This window comes from Parasteatoda tepidariorum, chromosome 3, assembly GCF_982258835.1.
Source record: "Parasteatoda tepidariorum strain Cologne lab strain chromosome 3, Ptep-v5.0, whole genome shotgun sequence".
In the NCBI taxonomy this organism is placed as follows: domain Eukaryota; kingdom Metazoa; phylum Arthropoda; class Arachnida; order Araneae; family Theridiidae; genus Parasteatoda; species Parasteatoda tepidariorum.
In genome coordinates, this window is record NC_141757.1 from 60,055,000 (window position 1) to 60,069,410 (window position 14,411).

Here is a 14,411-nt window from a genome sequence, read left to right on the forward strand (position 1 = left end):
GTTTGTATTTAGAACCAGGTGTGTGCAGTTTACCTCAAGCCATTGGAAACTGTTACCATTTCAGAGAGAGGTGGTATTACAATTCTTTTGAGAAAAAATGTCAAAGATTTTATTACAGTGGTTGCGGCGGTAATGAAAATAACTTTGCATCATATTTAGAATGTGAAAAGCAGTGTCATGTATCCGTAGACGATAAATTTTCAGAAGAATTTAACTTAGGTAAGCAATAATATAATACACTCTTTTGTGTGCAACTATATTCGTACTTTCTGGTCCCAAATACCGTAATATTAAATGACTAGCATTGTCATGTCAGCACTTCAAGTGACATGATCCTCAATAAACATAAAAAATCCAAATTTATTTGAAAGTTATTATTTATTATTTTTTATTCTGTTTGTTAGTGAAGATTGAAAAATTAACACTGAAAAAGGTATTCTTATTTTTTTGGTATATTATTTATGTTTAGCTTTTAGTAAATTTTATATGCGAATATATCCAACTAATATGTATAATTAAAATAATTGATATAAAATAAGCAGTTAAATTTGCTAATCATTAATGGGGTTCTTTTTTTGCACTATATTTAAATAATCTCTTTGCTTATAAAACCTTAAATACTCCTTCATAGTGATACTGATGAAAAAATAAATTAGAATGTAATCGATAGCTTTCTGCATTGAGTTATATAATGTGTCAATAACTAATGCTTTTGGATTTAATGTGAGCTAGTTTCAACAGGGTTATTACAGTAATGAAAAATATCAAATATATTTAGCTTTTGTTATTAAATGAAGCAGTTTTATGCATGGGAGTTCAAAATTATCTTGCGCATCTGGTAACTTAATAAACCAGGATTTGAAGTAAATACTAATTATGTATATATTTATGTGTTAACTGGTAACTCTGTCAAACAATACTAATGAAAGGTAAATTAACTTCTCAGATGTGTGTTCATTTGAACCGGATGGTGGTCCTTGCAATGGAAAAAAGATTCAATGGTTTTATGACAAAGATGGTGTATGCAAGCAGTACTACTACGGTGGGTGTAAAGGCAATGGAAACAGGTTCAACACCAAAAAAGATTGTGAACAGAAATGTACTGCTTCTCAAGGTATCTGTTTTTTTATTTGTATAGTCACTAACTTCTTCTCATTGGCATGACAGCCCAGGATGGGCCTTGGCCTTCTCAACAAGCCTATGGCAAGATATTCTTCCCTTAGCCAAGGTTCTCCAGTTTATTATCTTTAAAATTTGTAGGTCCTTTTCAAGGTAGTAAAAATTTTTGGTTTCTTGTACCTGTTGGCCTGGCACGGAAAACTTTTTTGGTTGTCCTGCTATCCTCCATTCTTATAATGTGGCCTGCCCATTTAATCCTTTGAACTTTGATAAATTTAATGACATCAGGTTCTTTATATGCTTTGTAAAGTTCCGTGTTTGATCTTCTAAACCAGGTACCGCTTTTACTTATTTCACCGAAAATGCTTCGCAGTATTTTTCTCTTAAATCTAGCTATCATATTTTCATCTCCACGGGTCATTGTCGAGATCTCACAAGCGTATGTAAGCACTGATCGTATAAGACATTTATAGAGTAGCACTTTTTTTTATTTTATTAGGCTTGACTTAAGATATTTTCTTAGACCATAAAAGCACTTATTGGCCATCGTGATTCTCGTGTGATAGTCACTAACTACTTAATAATATTTGTTGATTGTAAATAAAGTATCACAATAAAGCAAATTTGGACTTTATACCTGCTGTATTGCTGCTTACAAATTTATTTTTTTGATTCAGTTATCAAGTATTCTTATCAGTAAAAAGAACTAACTTAAATTGAGTTTTCACACAAGTTTGTCTGGAAAAAGGATTTTCTTTTCAATTTTTAATACTAGTAATAATATATCAGAAAAATAGATTACTGTAATTAAAACAATTTGTAATCTTTCAGTTTTTTTGGTTGTCATTTTTAATAATAAAATTTTTATTTGTATACATATATTTACGTAATGTGATGATTAAGTGTAACACAACACACAGCTTCAATGATATTTTTTACTTAAATATTTAGAAACAACAATGAAAAGTTTTTTGTTCTCACAGATATCTGCAAACTTCCTAAAATTAGAGGTGCCTGTAGTGGATCATTTTCTCAGTGGTATTATGATAAAGATGTAAAAGCCTGTCAAGAGTTTTCCTATAGTGGATGTCAGGGAAATGCAAATCGTTTCAATGACAAGGAAACTTGTGAAGTCCAATGTAAAAACGCTCCTATCCTTGACAACCTTCAGTCTAAAGGTAATTTTGTGTTAAAAAATTTGTATTTAAATAATGTTGTTATTGCAGTTAATTTTTGCAAAATTGAATAATTGCATTGTGTATTGTTGCAACTTTTTGCATCTAATGGGGTTCTTTAATTACTACACTTAACGTAAAATTTATAGAATCCTTATCAAAAATAAAGTTAATCTTTATACATTAAGGGTCATAAATTATTAAAGCGTGTTCAAAACAAAAAATTGCTATGGAAATCTAGGGAATTACACCTGTTTTATTGCCTGCAGAAACAGAGAAGGGTTGAAAGGCGATTGTTAGAAACAATTTCAAGTTTCTAATAAGTCACTGCTTTTGGTACTTTTTACCAGTGATTCAGTAGATTTTGGTAACAATTTTTCTTCAGTTGACTATTTGCTTATGAATACTATGAATAATAATAATGTAGATTTTTTTACTAATAAATGAAAATTGATAATTTTGTAAATATGTATATCAAGGACTGTCATTGTTGAACATCCTGTAAGTTACAGAATTTTAAAATAAACATTTCAGCTGCTTTTATTTATTTATTTATAATTTAATTTTATTAATAATTTATTTTATTTATAATTTTATTTATTATAATTTTAAATGAGAAAATACTCCTTATTTGAGTATCTGGGATAATTAAAACTCCTGTAAAGGAATTATAGGGTTGTAATGTAGTTACAATTCGCAATGTTTGCTGAAAAAAGATTGTAGTTCCAGCAATTCATTTTTACTGCTTTGTAAATACCTTCTTTTTGCATCAATTAGCACCTACTTTATCTTTTTTTCAGTTTTTAGTTCTTAACTTTTTAGCTGTACGAAATAAAGCTATGTTTAAATTACAGCAAATTTGTCACTTTTTAATGCTGCATGGGTTATCCTATAGTTTCACAATTTGTTCTGTAATTGTAATATTGCAACAGAACTCTCTGAAAATATTCTGTTAATTATATGACAGTAATAATTATTTAAAGATCATTATTGTAATTATTATTAACCATTTTGTTGTATTTTATTGTTTTGTTTTTAGATCCCTGCACACAAAGTAAAGATCCTGGTCCTTGCTTAGGATATTTCTTAGTGTGGTACTATGATTCATTCGATATGTCTTGTCGAACATTCATTTATGGTGGATGTTTAGGAAATAACAACAGATTTAGTACATTACAAGAATGTGAATCAAAATGTCACACTAATAGTGCTTCAGCCATACGAAAAGGTAGGTTGCATAATTGTAATTTTTTTTTTGTAGGCTATGATTTTCGAATAGCCTGAAAGGAAGTAAATAATTTAATTTGTTTCCCAATTTAAGGGATATCAATTTACTACAGAATTGATGTGCTCTACTTTTTATTTTTATTTTAGATCAGTTTCTTTTAAGCTTAATTGAAAAAAAATTATTTCTACTTTTTAAATTTTATTTTGCTATTTTTAGTTTTGTGTTTTTTGTAACATTGAAAAATGGTCCAAAATTTGACTGGATATTAGGGAAAATTCGGCAAGTAGTAATCAGGAAACAATTGAATTTTTTGTTATCTAACACAGAGCTCTAGATGAGATCAGAGTACTTAAGTTGATTATTTTGATTTAGTTCTATTTGAAGAAAAAATGATGCATTCTGCTTGTAGTGATCAGTAAACAATTGAGAATTGTTGTAAAGTACAGGATTAAAGTTGAAGTTTTAGTATTTTAGTTTGCTAGAAATTAAGACAAAATTTCATCTTTACACACTATCAAATAATCAAATTCTGAATTTTCCTTTTTAGCAAAACACACGATCAGCAATGAACCAGTCACAGCAGCTGCATCATTTATAACGAATGAAGGTAAATGTAGATAGCTTCACTTTTTTTTTGATTTAATAATTGTTCTATTAGTTATCAAAGTTTGATATAAAACAGAATATTTTACAAAAACAAATTTGAATTGATAATTTTCTGAAATTTTTGAAAACAGTCCTGTATTTTTTTGTGAAGTTTTATAAAATAATTTATTTGTCTTGATAGCTTATGATGATTAAAATAAATATATAAAATATATAAATAATATAAAAAAATATAAAAAAATAATGCAAAGATTTTTTTGGCGTGCAGTTTTTCGGTTCCAAATTATTTTTATACTTTAAAAGCCATTTGTTTTGTGTATCAACTTAAGGTTGCTTTTCTTAATATTTATGCACAAAATAAAAGAAAATTTTTTTTGCTCATGTTTATCCTTTTCAGACATGTGAATTTTTTTTTGAAGGAAAATAGTTCTGAAAGCTTTTTCTTTTAGTTTTTGAAGATCGAAAGACATTATAAAATAGTTTTATGTATATTTTGATGTGTAAAAAAATAAGAAGTATTAAAAATTTTTAATGCAATTTTTTTTGTTGACATTTCTTAAAAACTATGTAAAACAATTAGTTTTACATAAATAATTGTTTTCTGTAATTATACAAAAAAAGAAAAAAAAAATTGCAACGCTGTTTTAACACAATTTAAAAATTTACATGATGGATGATGTAGAACAAGAAAGGATATTTGAAATTACCAATTAAAAAGAATACTTGAAAATTCTTTGTCCTTTTTTTCCTAAATAGAAATTTGCCGACAGCAGCCTGATGAAGGTCACTGCAGTTATTCTCAAAGCCGATTCTACTATGATCCCATGAAGCAAATGTGTCTTCCATTTGTATATAAAGGATGTGGTGGAAACAAAAATAGGTTCAAATCAGCAGATTTGTGTATGAGATTCTGTTCTGGCATCGAGGGTATGTTTCTTTCTCATGCATTGTTCAATTATTCATAACTCTCATACTCACAAGAAATCGTAATTGTATGTATTAATCAAGAAATGATAATTTAGTAATTCTTGTAACATCACGTATATGTATTGTGGCATCCCGTGATATTTATGATGTGTAATGTCATGCATAAAAAAAATGTCTTAATGATGTAATCCTAATGGTTCAAGTTGTAGAGCTCAAATATGCCAGTTAATCAGTGCAGACAATATTTTAAATTACAAAATCAGAGGCAACAACATTTTTTTTGCTGAATAAACATGCCTTTTTGCAAAATTTTTTCTTTTAATCTTTAAATACATGCAGTTTGTTAATTTTCCTTTCTTTTCACTCATAATTAAGTCTCTTTATCTAAAAATAACTAGACATACAAAAATTTATTTTTAATGCTTTTTTATAATTCAGTTTAGAAAATTGATCAAAAAAAGTTTTATATTATAAGGTTTGCTTATTTTTATTCTTTTAAGGTTTGAAATTTTAATTTACAAAATCTAAAATATAAACAAATTTGGTTAAATAGTTTCTGAGCAGTAAATATCCAAAAAAATTATAAACTAAAAATTCCTTTTTCAAGAACTATTGATCAAAATTTATTAAAAATTTGGTTTTCATTATTTATAATTTGTGTAATTAATATACTGGAAATTACTTATTTTTCCACATAAATTATTTTTAAGCATTGTACTCCTTATAGTGGCAGTACTTATCTATTATTTGAGGTAATAACTCAACTATAATTTTTTGCTACATCAAGGAGAAAAGTTTTAAGTTTAATTTCTTTTTATTAATATATTTAGGTAATCTGTATTTAGTAAATTGTTTTGTAAGTTGAATGGTAAGAGAACTTTTTTCTTGGAGTCTAACAGTATTTTAAATTTTGATGGGTTTTTCAACACTTTTGCATAGCCTTTCAAATTTTTACGAATGAAAAATTTTTTTTTTTGTAATATTTTTTTAAAAAAATTTTGCCACTTTTTTATGTTAAGTAATATTAATATACAAAATATTATGCAAAAATTGCAACTTGAGAATAAATAAGTTGCATAAAATGGTAAAAACATATTGTGTACACAATATCTTAGTGATTCTATGTAATTTATATCTGATATTCCTCATTTTATAGTGCTGTTTTGTTTCAAATTAAAAATAAAAGATCTATTCTTACAGGACCTGGTGTGGTTAGAGATGCTGCTGCAGAAACTGTTCCTGTAGAGATAAACAGAAATTGTCCAGCCTCCAACTGCGTTCAACTTCAGTGTCCACATGGTATTGAAGAAGTAGTAGACATCAGGGGCTGTATATCATGTTTGTGTACAAATCCTTGTGAGGTATGTATAGTCTGTGTGATAATGTAAGTACATAGTTAAATTTAGTCAACTTCAGTTGAACCCTAAAGGAGAAGATGAAAGTTACAAAATCAATTTATTACTAGCTAATGGATACATACATAAATAATTTTAACATAATTTACATAGAAATTAAAGTATTTTATGTGTATGGTGGAAGTAGCCTTTGCATCTGCTTTTGAAAAAACCTTGTTGCCAAAGTCATGCTGCACCTATTCGCGATCACAACACTAGAATATGCCATCTGGGGAGAAGGTCGGTTCCATGTCTTCACCCTCTCCTCTTCTCAGTTGTATAGGAAGGTAATACGATATTTTGGCATTTCTTAATAATTTTTTTGTATTTAATTGTCAAAAATATTTTTTTAAATTTCCACGAGGTTTTATTTTACAACTATGTTCTACATAGTTTTCATTTCCATATAGTTTCCTAGCTTAAAAGTTTCTCATCCACCTAAAAGTCAGGACATAAACTAACTTCTCTTATGACTCTTAACACGGTAATGATGTAAGTATGAGAATTGTTGCTATAGGTAATGAGTTTTGCTCTATGCCACCTGTAACCCATTTTGATCACCAATAAACTTTTTATCAGTTTGGTTGCTTTGGTTTTTACATTGGGCCAAGGAGCTATTCTCCTACCTTCTCATTTCACCTCAAGATGGTATATGCCTTGACTTTAAGCTTTTTGTTGGTCTTGTAGTTTTGACATTAAGACTATTTAAATTAACATTTAAGCCCATCTGGTCATTAAGGAACAGGGCAACTGATGTTCACATTAAACTAGATGGATGGTACGTAATGGCACTTGTGTTTGTGTCAAAGTTTCCAGAAAAATAAAAATCTTCATCACATATCATTGACCAGCATTTTTCAAACAGGAGATTTCAACCTCCTTTAAGTAAATGCTAAGTTCTTGGATTTGAAAAGACAATTGCGTCAAAGAGTAACCACGTTTGACATATTTGATAAAAAAAATTAATTTTGTTCGTTTTTTAATCTTCTAAAATAAAACACTCCCATAACACCTAATAGTCAGCTAAAAGGTTTGTGACAGCTGAGTCTCCACACTATTGTGACGAACGGCATTATGTTGGCAATGTATATAACATTGTACATCAGGCAGTTTTTATTAAATACACTTTTATTGTTTAACAGTAGTTAAAAACAATTGTCCTTGTTATAAGGTATGTTTAAACAAAAATTACTAATTGAATTTCTCTCTTCGTTTTAAGTTTGTTAAAAATGGAAGTATGTATTTCTCAAAAATGTTTTAATTTGCAGGAACACAATTGTCCTGAAGGTTCTCAATGTGTTATTGAAAAACATAAATCAGCAGATGGAGAATATCAGTCACATCCATTATGTCGTTTAAGTAAGTGAAAATTAATTTTATTAATTAATTAATAAAAAATAAATTTTAATAAAAAATTAATTTAAAAAAATTAAATTTTTATTCTAGCCAAATGAGGAAATGTCGAGACGATTTTTAATGCTTGCATGTTTAAAAGTTTGATCACTCTAACTTAAACAATTTTAGAACACTGCTAAACAACACTATTAGTTAAATATGAACTTAATTTTTAGAATCTAAGCGTGGTCAATGTCCTGCTTCACCATCTGAGCACCTTTTGAATGGGACATGTCATGATAGATGTCAGTCGGACGCAGACTGTCCAGGAGGATTGAAATGCTGTCACGTCTCTTGTGCAAGAATCTGCGTTTTACCTTTACTACCAGGTAACAAAAATCTGTAATTTGTTATTTGGATAAATCTCCGACAGAATATTGGTATTAATTTATCTTTTAAAATTCTTTTAGATACATTGGAAAGTTATGAGGAAAACTCCATTGAAGATACAGGTAATGTAATAAAGTTATGTTTTATTATTATAATATGCTTCAATATCATTATAATTGTTCTAAAATTATGTGCCATTTAAAGCAAATAATATAGAATTATTATGTTCAATTTTATTTTTATTCAGTACTAAATATTTAAAACTAATACTTAAAAATACTTGAAAGATGTATTTATTTTTTCAAGCAAAACTTGCCTGAACTATCTTGTATTTGACTGTTTTAATTTAAAATTGATATGAATTTTTGAAAATCTAAATTCCACATAAAATTTATGAATATCTTACTTGCACATTAGAGAACTATCAAAAAGGTTTCTAGAATCTTTTATATTTATGAGTGAGTTGCATAACATGGAACCATTGATTCTTGCATCAAAGCAGTTGAAACCTTCCACCTACTTGAAGAGTTTAAATCGTTCAAATAGTTTAAATCTTGTAGATGACAGTGAAGATGCTTCTCGACTTTTTTTAAATATTTTTTTGTAAATGCACAATTTCGTGTGTAATAACTTTTTATATGTAATTAAAATAGTTTCTAATGCTATATCAACTGTATTTTTATTATAACTTTTGTTTTAAAATGAAAACTCATTTTAATAAGAAATATAGAAATTCGTAAACTGATTGGCGCAGAAGAATCAAACCAGATTTAATAAAAATGTTTCTGAAAATCTTGAATCGAATACTATAATTTGTTTTAAGATTTAACCTTTTCTGTTATCAGGGCTGCCAACTTTCTACATTTTTTGTAAAAATTTATTCTAGTGGTACCTAAGTATATGTTTTAATGTATTATTTTTTATTCATTTGAACTTATTTTCCATACCACTACACATAAATGATTTAAAAGTTCATATGCAATGCCACTTTGTTCCAGTTTTTTCATGGTAAGGTTTTTTAAAAAGGTTGGCAAAATTACCAAAAATTTTGAAAGCTTTGGTTTTTAAATGTCTACCACTATATAAAATATTTTGCAAAAAGTGTAGTAGTTGGCAGGCCTGTGTTATAATTTCATTTCCCAGCAAAATTATTTGAATTACAGGTAAAAGGATTATATTATTTAATGAAGAATTATGATGGCACTTGAAAATTATTAATTTAGTTGTTGTAAAAATCTGCATTAGAATCATTATTTAAATTGCTCCAATATGCTCCAATTGCTCCAATATGCTCCAATTAATATGCTCCAATTGCTCTGTGCCATCAAACTCATCTATTGTGTTAACACAACAAACTATTACATGAAATTATTACTTATGAATCCTTATCAAATTTTTTAAACCAAACTTATGTTATCCAGTGCTATTTGATGAACATTTTCTATTTAAAGCATGACCATTTTTTATTCGATAATATTTATCACATAAATATATTGTTACATGGGTTTGTGTTTATGTTGCCCAGTAAAAAACTTAAAACATTAAGAATAAATTACAGAAAACTGATTCATCGAGCATTTATGAAACAAGTTCAAAACAAAAAGTATGGTTTTATATAGAATATCTGTCAACCATGTTGCCTTTTGCTTGTAACAATATATATATATATATATATATATATATATATATATATATATATATATATATATATATATATATATATATATATATATATTGGATACATTTATGGGAATATTAAGTCTATGAGAAAATTTAAGGAAAATTCAACAAGAAGTTTTGTTTTAATAAATATTATTTAGTGAGCTCAGTATATTTTGTTATGAACATTATTTCTATAACTTTTTTCACATCATTAAATTATTTCTATATCAGACCTGAGCTCAAAATTGTAGCTGTTTTCGGAAATTAAACTCTGAAAAAAATTAAAGCAAATCCAATTTTTAAATAATTGGGAGCTGTTTCAAATGTGTAATTCACATTAAAATATTTTTTCATCAACACATATGTAAAGTGTGTTAACCTAAACATATATTTAAACTGCTCTTATATTGTATATTTTAAATCCTTGTAAAAATAGGATGGAATATGCATTAGGAGATAAAAATTAGTATTTAAATATTCAAAAATCATTTATTTATGTAGTGTGATTATAATGCATTTACCTTTTGCAAATAAACTGATTTTTTATTATTTTAAACTTAAGTTATAATATTTGTTTTTTTATTACATATAATAGATAAATATTTGGTTGGATTTCGTATATTTTCCACATGCGTTACACTAACTGTAAATGACGCTATTTGCTCTTGTTGTATTAATTAGATTTTGTACATTGTAGATACTGAAGCACCTCCTCAAATTTTATCAGCAAGAAAAGACGTGGCTGTGAAGAAGGGAACTCCTGCACTATTAAGATGCATAGTGAAAGGTTATCCGGCACCAAAAGTCACTTGGCATCACAGAAATGAACCTTTGAGCACAGATGACGGGGATTTCAAAATATCAGTGGATGGCTCTCTGCATATAATGGCTGTGAAAGATTCTCACGGTGGAATGTACTCATGTACGGCCGAAAATGGTATCGGAAAATCAGTCACTAAGTTCTTTAACCTCATTGTCTATGGTAAGTTCTTGATTGGCTTCATATTCAATACATTCGGCATATTTATTACGTTGATATATTTAAGGGGTCTTTGTGCATTTTTCAATTTGTATTTAAACGAAACTATCACTGATAAAGTGAACACCATCATCATAGAGGTGGTGCTGATTTTTGGTAGTTTTCTATGAAATAGAAAATTTATTTTTCTATTTCATATAATTAAATTTATATGGAACATATTTTTTTATAATAATATTTTTTAACTTATGGTATACTGGGGACATTTATGATCCCTTATCACCTATATTGTATCCCTATCTGTTAAGCTTATAGATATTACTGAATGCTGAGAAAAAGGATTTCTTTTAAATTATGTTTTTTTCAGCTCAAAAGGTGCAAGGGACTATTTCCTGGATCTTGAAATATGCGATAACTATTTTAAATTTGATTATACAAACTGAACCAGCATTTCAATAATTTGTTTGAAATACAATTAGCATAAAAACAATCGCTTTATATATATATATTTTTATATATCCGTCGTTGAACAGCCGACCCAATTTCGGGTTTATGACTACTAATTTCCAACTTCATAACCTTGTATTTTTTGAACCAATCCAGAAGTCAAAGAAACTCTTGGATCAGTACCTCCAGAGGTATTGATTTGTTATGGGAACATGGAGGACTTTGCGACTCGACAGATTTAGTGTGCACCATTTACTACACTGGGAGTCTTCGGCCGGCAAGGATCAAACCCAGGAACTCTTTGACGGGAGCCCAGTGCCCTACCAATCAGGCTATCCCAACCCTGCTTTATAGTTTGGTTCACAGAATTGTGATTTATACAAAAACTACAAACTTAAACTGTTTAACATCAACATCATGATATTTTTCAAGAAATGAGGCTTGGAATTATCATGGATTATTAAACTTTCATTATAGCTAGATATTTTAGATCAATTTATTGGCCAATTTTATATAAAAAAAAAAGAGTGGCAAATGTAATAAATGCTTTTAGCTGTTTTTAAACCTCATGTTTTTATGCCATATATGTGCATATGAATTTAATATTTAATTATATGCAACTTTGTTTTACTCAAATCTGTTCCTGCCTTCCTTTTTATCATGGTTTGAATTGTAGGGTTTCATATTAAATCAATCTTTGTAAATATTTAGTTAAACATAAAGGATATATTGTCAATTTCTTTATAATTGTTTTAAAGCTAATTTCCTGTTACATATGCTGAAAACAAAACTAAATGAGTAATAATGCTGATGAGTTATTGATTCAATTTTCTTTTAGTGGATACTCAAGTAAACATTTCTCTGGTGACAACAAATTATCAAGTTAATTCCTCCTTACAACTTGATTGCATTGTAAAAGGTACACAGCCGATGATAGTTTCATGGCATATGGGATCAAACAGCCCTGAACTGGAATCAAGCGAACACAGGCACATCTTTGACAATCATACATTATATATCTCATCTGCTCAATACAATGACAGTGGAACTTACATTTGTGAGGCTCAAAATCAACATGGAAAAGCATCTGCATCATATGACATACAAATTCATGGTAAATTTGATTAATTCCTTTCATTGCTAATGTCAAAATTTAATCTAATTAAATCTAATGAAACTATATTTTATCCATGACTTACAATTATTTAAATTTTGTTGGAATTTTATTTTTAATTGTGATAATAGACTTGTACTGTTAATTTTGAATTAAAAATTTCTGAATATAGTTAAATAAACAATAAAGATCCACAAGTTGAAACATTCCACAATTTTTTATGCTTTTATTTGCCCCAGGAGAAGGTGTTTTATAATCTATGCACATTGGAGATTGAAATTGAATATTTGTTTGATTGTCCAATGAAATTGAAAAACATTTCTGACACGCAGTTTTCATTTTTTTCGCCACTTTTCTGTTCTACTTGACAATTAAATTAGGTAGTTTAATTGCTTGTATTAACACTACTTCTATGACATAACTATAATGATGTTATTCATGGCATTATCTTGATTCTCACATAAATAAAGGAAATTTTGAACTGTACTATACCAAAATGTAAAGCTAAATATATTCAAGAATTACCGAGTTACAATTTTGAGTATGAACAAATTTTCATACACGAAATTGAAATTTATGTAAAAATAAAAATTTAAATCCTTAAACCAGAAACATTTATATAACTCATTTACGAATATAAATTAAAGCAAAATATTTACAAAAATTTATTTATAGAACAAGGTTAAGAAATAATGCATTATTATAAACTGCAATAGAAGATCTATTACGTAATTCTATAAACCAAAATTCTCCATAAATTACATTATTTGTGGATGTAAACAATAAAATTTCAACTAAGTAAGAACTATTAACTTTTTACATTATTTTTTCAATTATTTGCTAAAAGATTAAAATTTGAATAGCTGTTGGGGTGTTTGTGAGAACGGGTGTTGGAATCCTGTCAGCCAAAGACAAATTTGCTTTATATTTGGCTTAATAGAGAAATGTTTCTTTAAGCAGATATTACACTGCTATTTATACATTGGACAGAAAGCTTAATACATTTAAAATACATAAATATATTATGTCTGAATTTCAAGTATGAAATTAGTGTAAAATCTATGAAATTTTCTTTTAACAATATTACAACAATTTAAATTTTTCTTTCCTTAGATGTTCCCATACCCTCAACGTGCAAAGATAGTCCATTTTTCACAAGTTGCGCAATGATCGTAAAGCAAAACTACTGCATAAATCCTACTTATGCCAAATTCTGCTGCCTCTCTTGTACGATATCAGGGCAACTGTTGAAAGCAAATGATGAAACTGTGTCGTAGTCCCAAGAATTAAACTATAGTGACACTATCATATTTTGTAAATGTTTGTAGGAACAATTCTGTACCTCAAAATGAGGGGTATCTCAAGTTTCGGTAGTTTTTACCACCGATGTTTACATTTTTGTATACATTTTGTCTCTTCTTAACATTTGTGATGCGGAGCAGTGAAGTTAAAAATCATTTTATGTGAGTTGCAATTCATGTCTGCATTTCTCTGTAAATTAAATCTTTATGTTATTTTCTTTCCATTTTTTTAAAGAAAATTTATTTGTGCAATTGTTGCAAAACTCTTTGAAATTTTTTTAAACTTTGTTGGATTGATTTTAAGTGTTTAGTAAGTACTATTAGTCATTAATCAGATTGAAATTGATTGATTTGGGTTTTAAACTAAGTGCTTTATTAATGAATCTAGCTTTATCAAAAAAAGAAATTCAGTCATGTCTCCTAAATTTTTTTTTATAAAAAGTAATCACAAAATAACTTTGCCATAAAAGGGAATGCTGCAAAAATTTAGACAATTTTCTTTTATCACATTGCTATGAAAAAGAGGCGAATTAGTTCATGTAATTGTACTAGTTCTAACTATGAAACTAACATTTTATTATATTTTATTTCAGTGAGATAGTTGCTTTAACTAAGCTACTTTATTTCAAGAAAAATTGTGCTACTCACAGCTTCAAATAAAAAAGAAATGTTTGAAAATTGGGGAATAATTTAAGTTAACTATTATTAAAAAAAAAAAAAAAACTTAAGTATTT

The 14,411-nt window shown here is 27.8% G+C and overlaps 1 protein-coding gene across 3 annotated transcripts in view; it reads left to right on the forward strand.

Annotated features, from left to right (window-relative positions):
• The window catches only part of LOC122270011 (papilin), a 169,026-nt gene extending 154,943 nt beyond the window's left edge, over positions 1-14,083 (forward strand). For all 3 annotated transcript variants that reach the window (XM_087159396.1, XM_043045710.3, XM_043045711.3), the window contains exons 24-36: positions 13-219; positions 947-1,114; positions 2,103-2,297; positions 3,334-3,522; positions 4,070-4,129; positions 4,885-5,055; positions 6,256-6,416; positions 7,718-7,808; positions 8,021-8,173; positions 8,255-8,296; positions 10,534-10,818; positions 12,101-12,376; positions 13,490-14,083. In XM_087159396.1, the coding sequence (XP_087015522.1) occupies positions 13-219; positions 947-1,114; positions 2,103-2,297; positions 3,334-3,522; positions 4,070-4,129; positions 4,885-5,055; positions 6,256-6,416; positions 7,718-7,808; positions 8,021-8,173; positions 8,255-8,296; positions 10,534-10,818; positions 12,101-12,376; positions 13,490-13,653 (2,162 nt within the window). In that variant the 3' untranslated portion in view covers positions 13,654-14,083. The remainder of the gene's footprint in view (positions 1-12; positions 220-946; positions 1,115-2,102; positions 2,298-3,333; positions 3,523-4,069; positions 4,130-4,884; positions 5,056-6,255; positions 6,417-7,717; positions 7,809-8,020; positions 8,174-8,254; positions 8,297-10,533; positions 10,819-12,100; positions 12,377-13,489) is intronic.
• Positions 14,084-14,411: the final 328 nt, after the last annotated feature.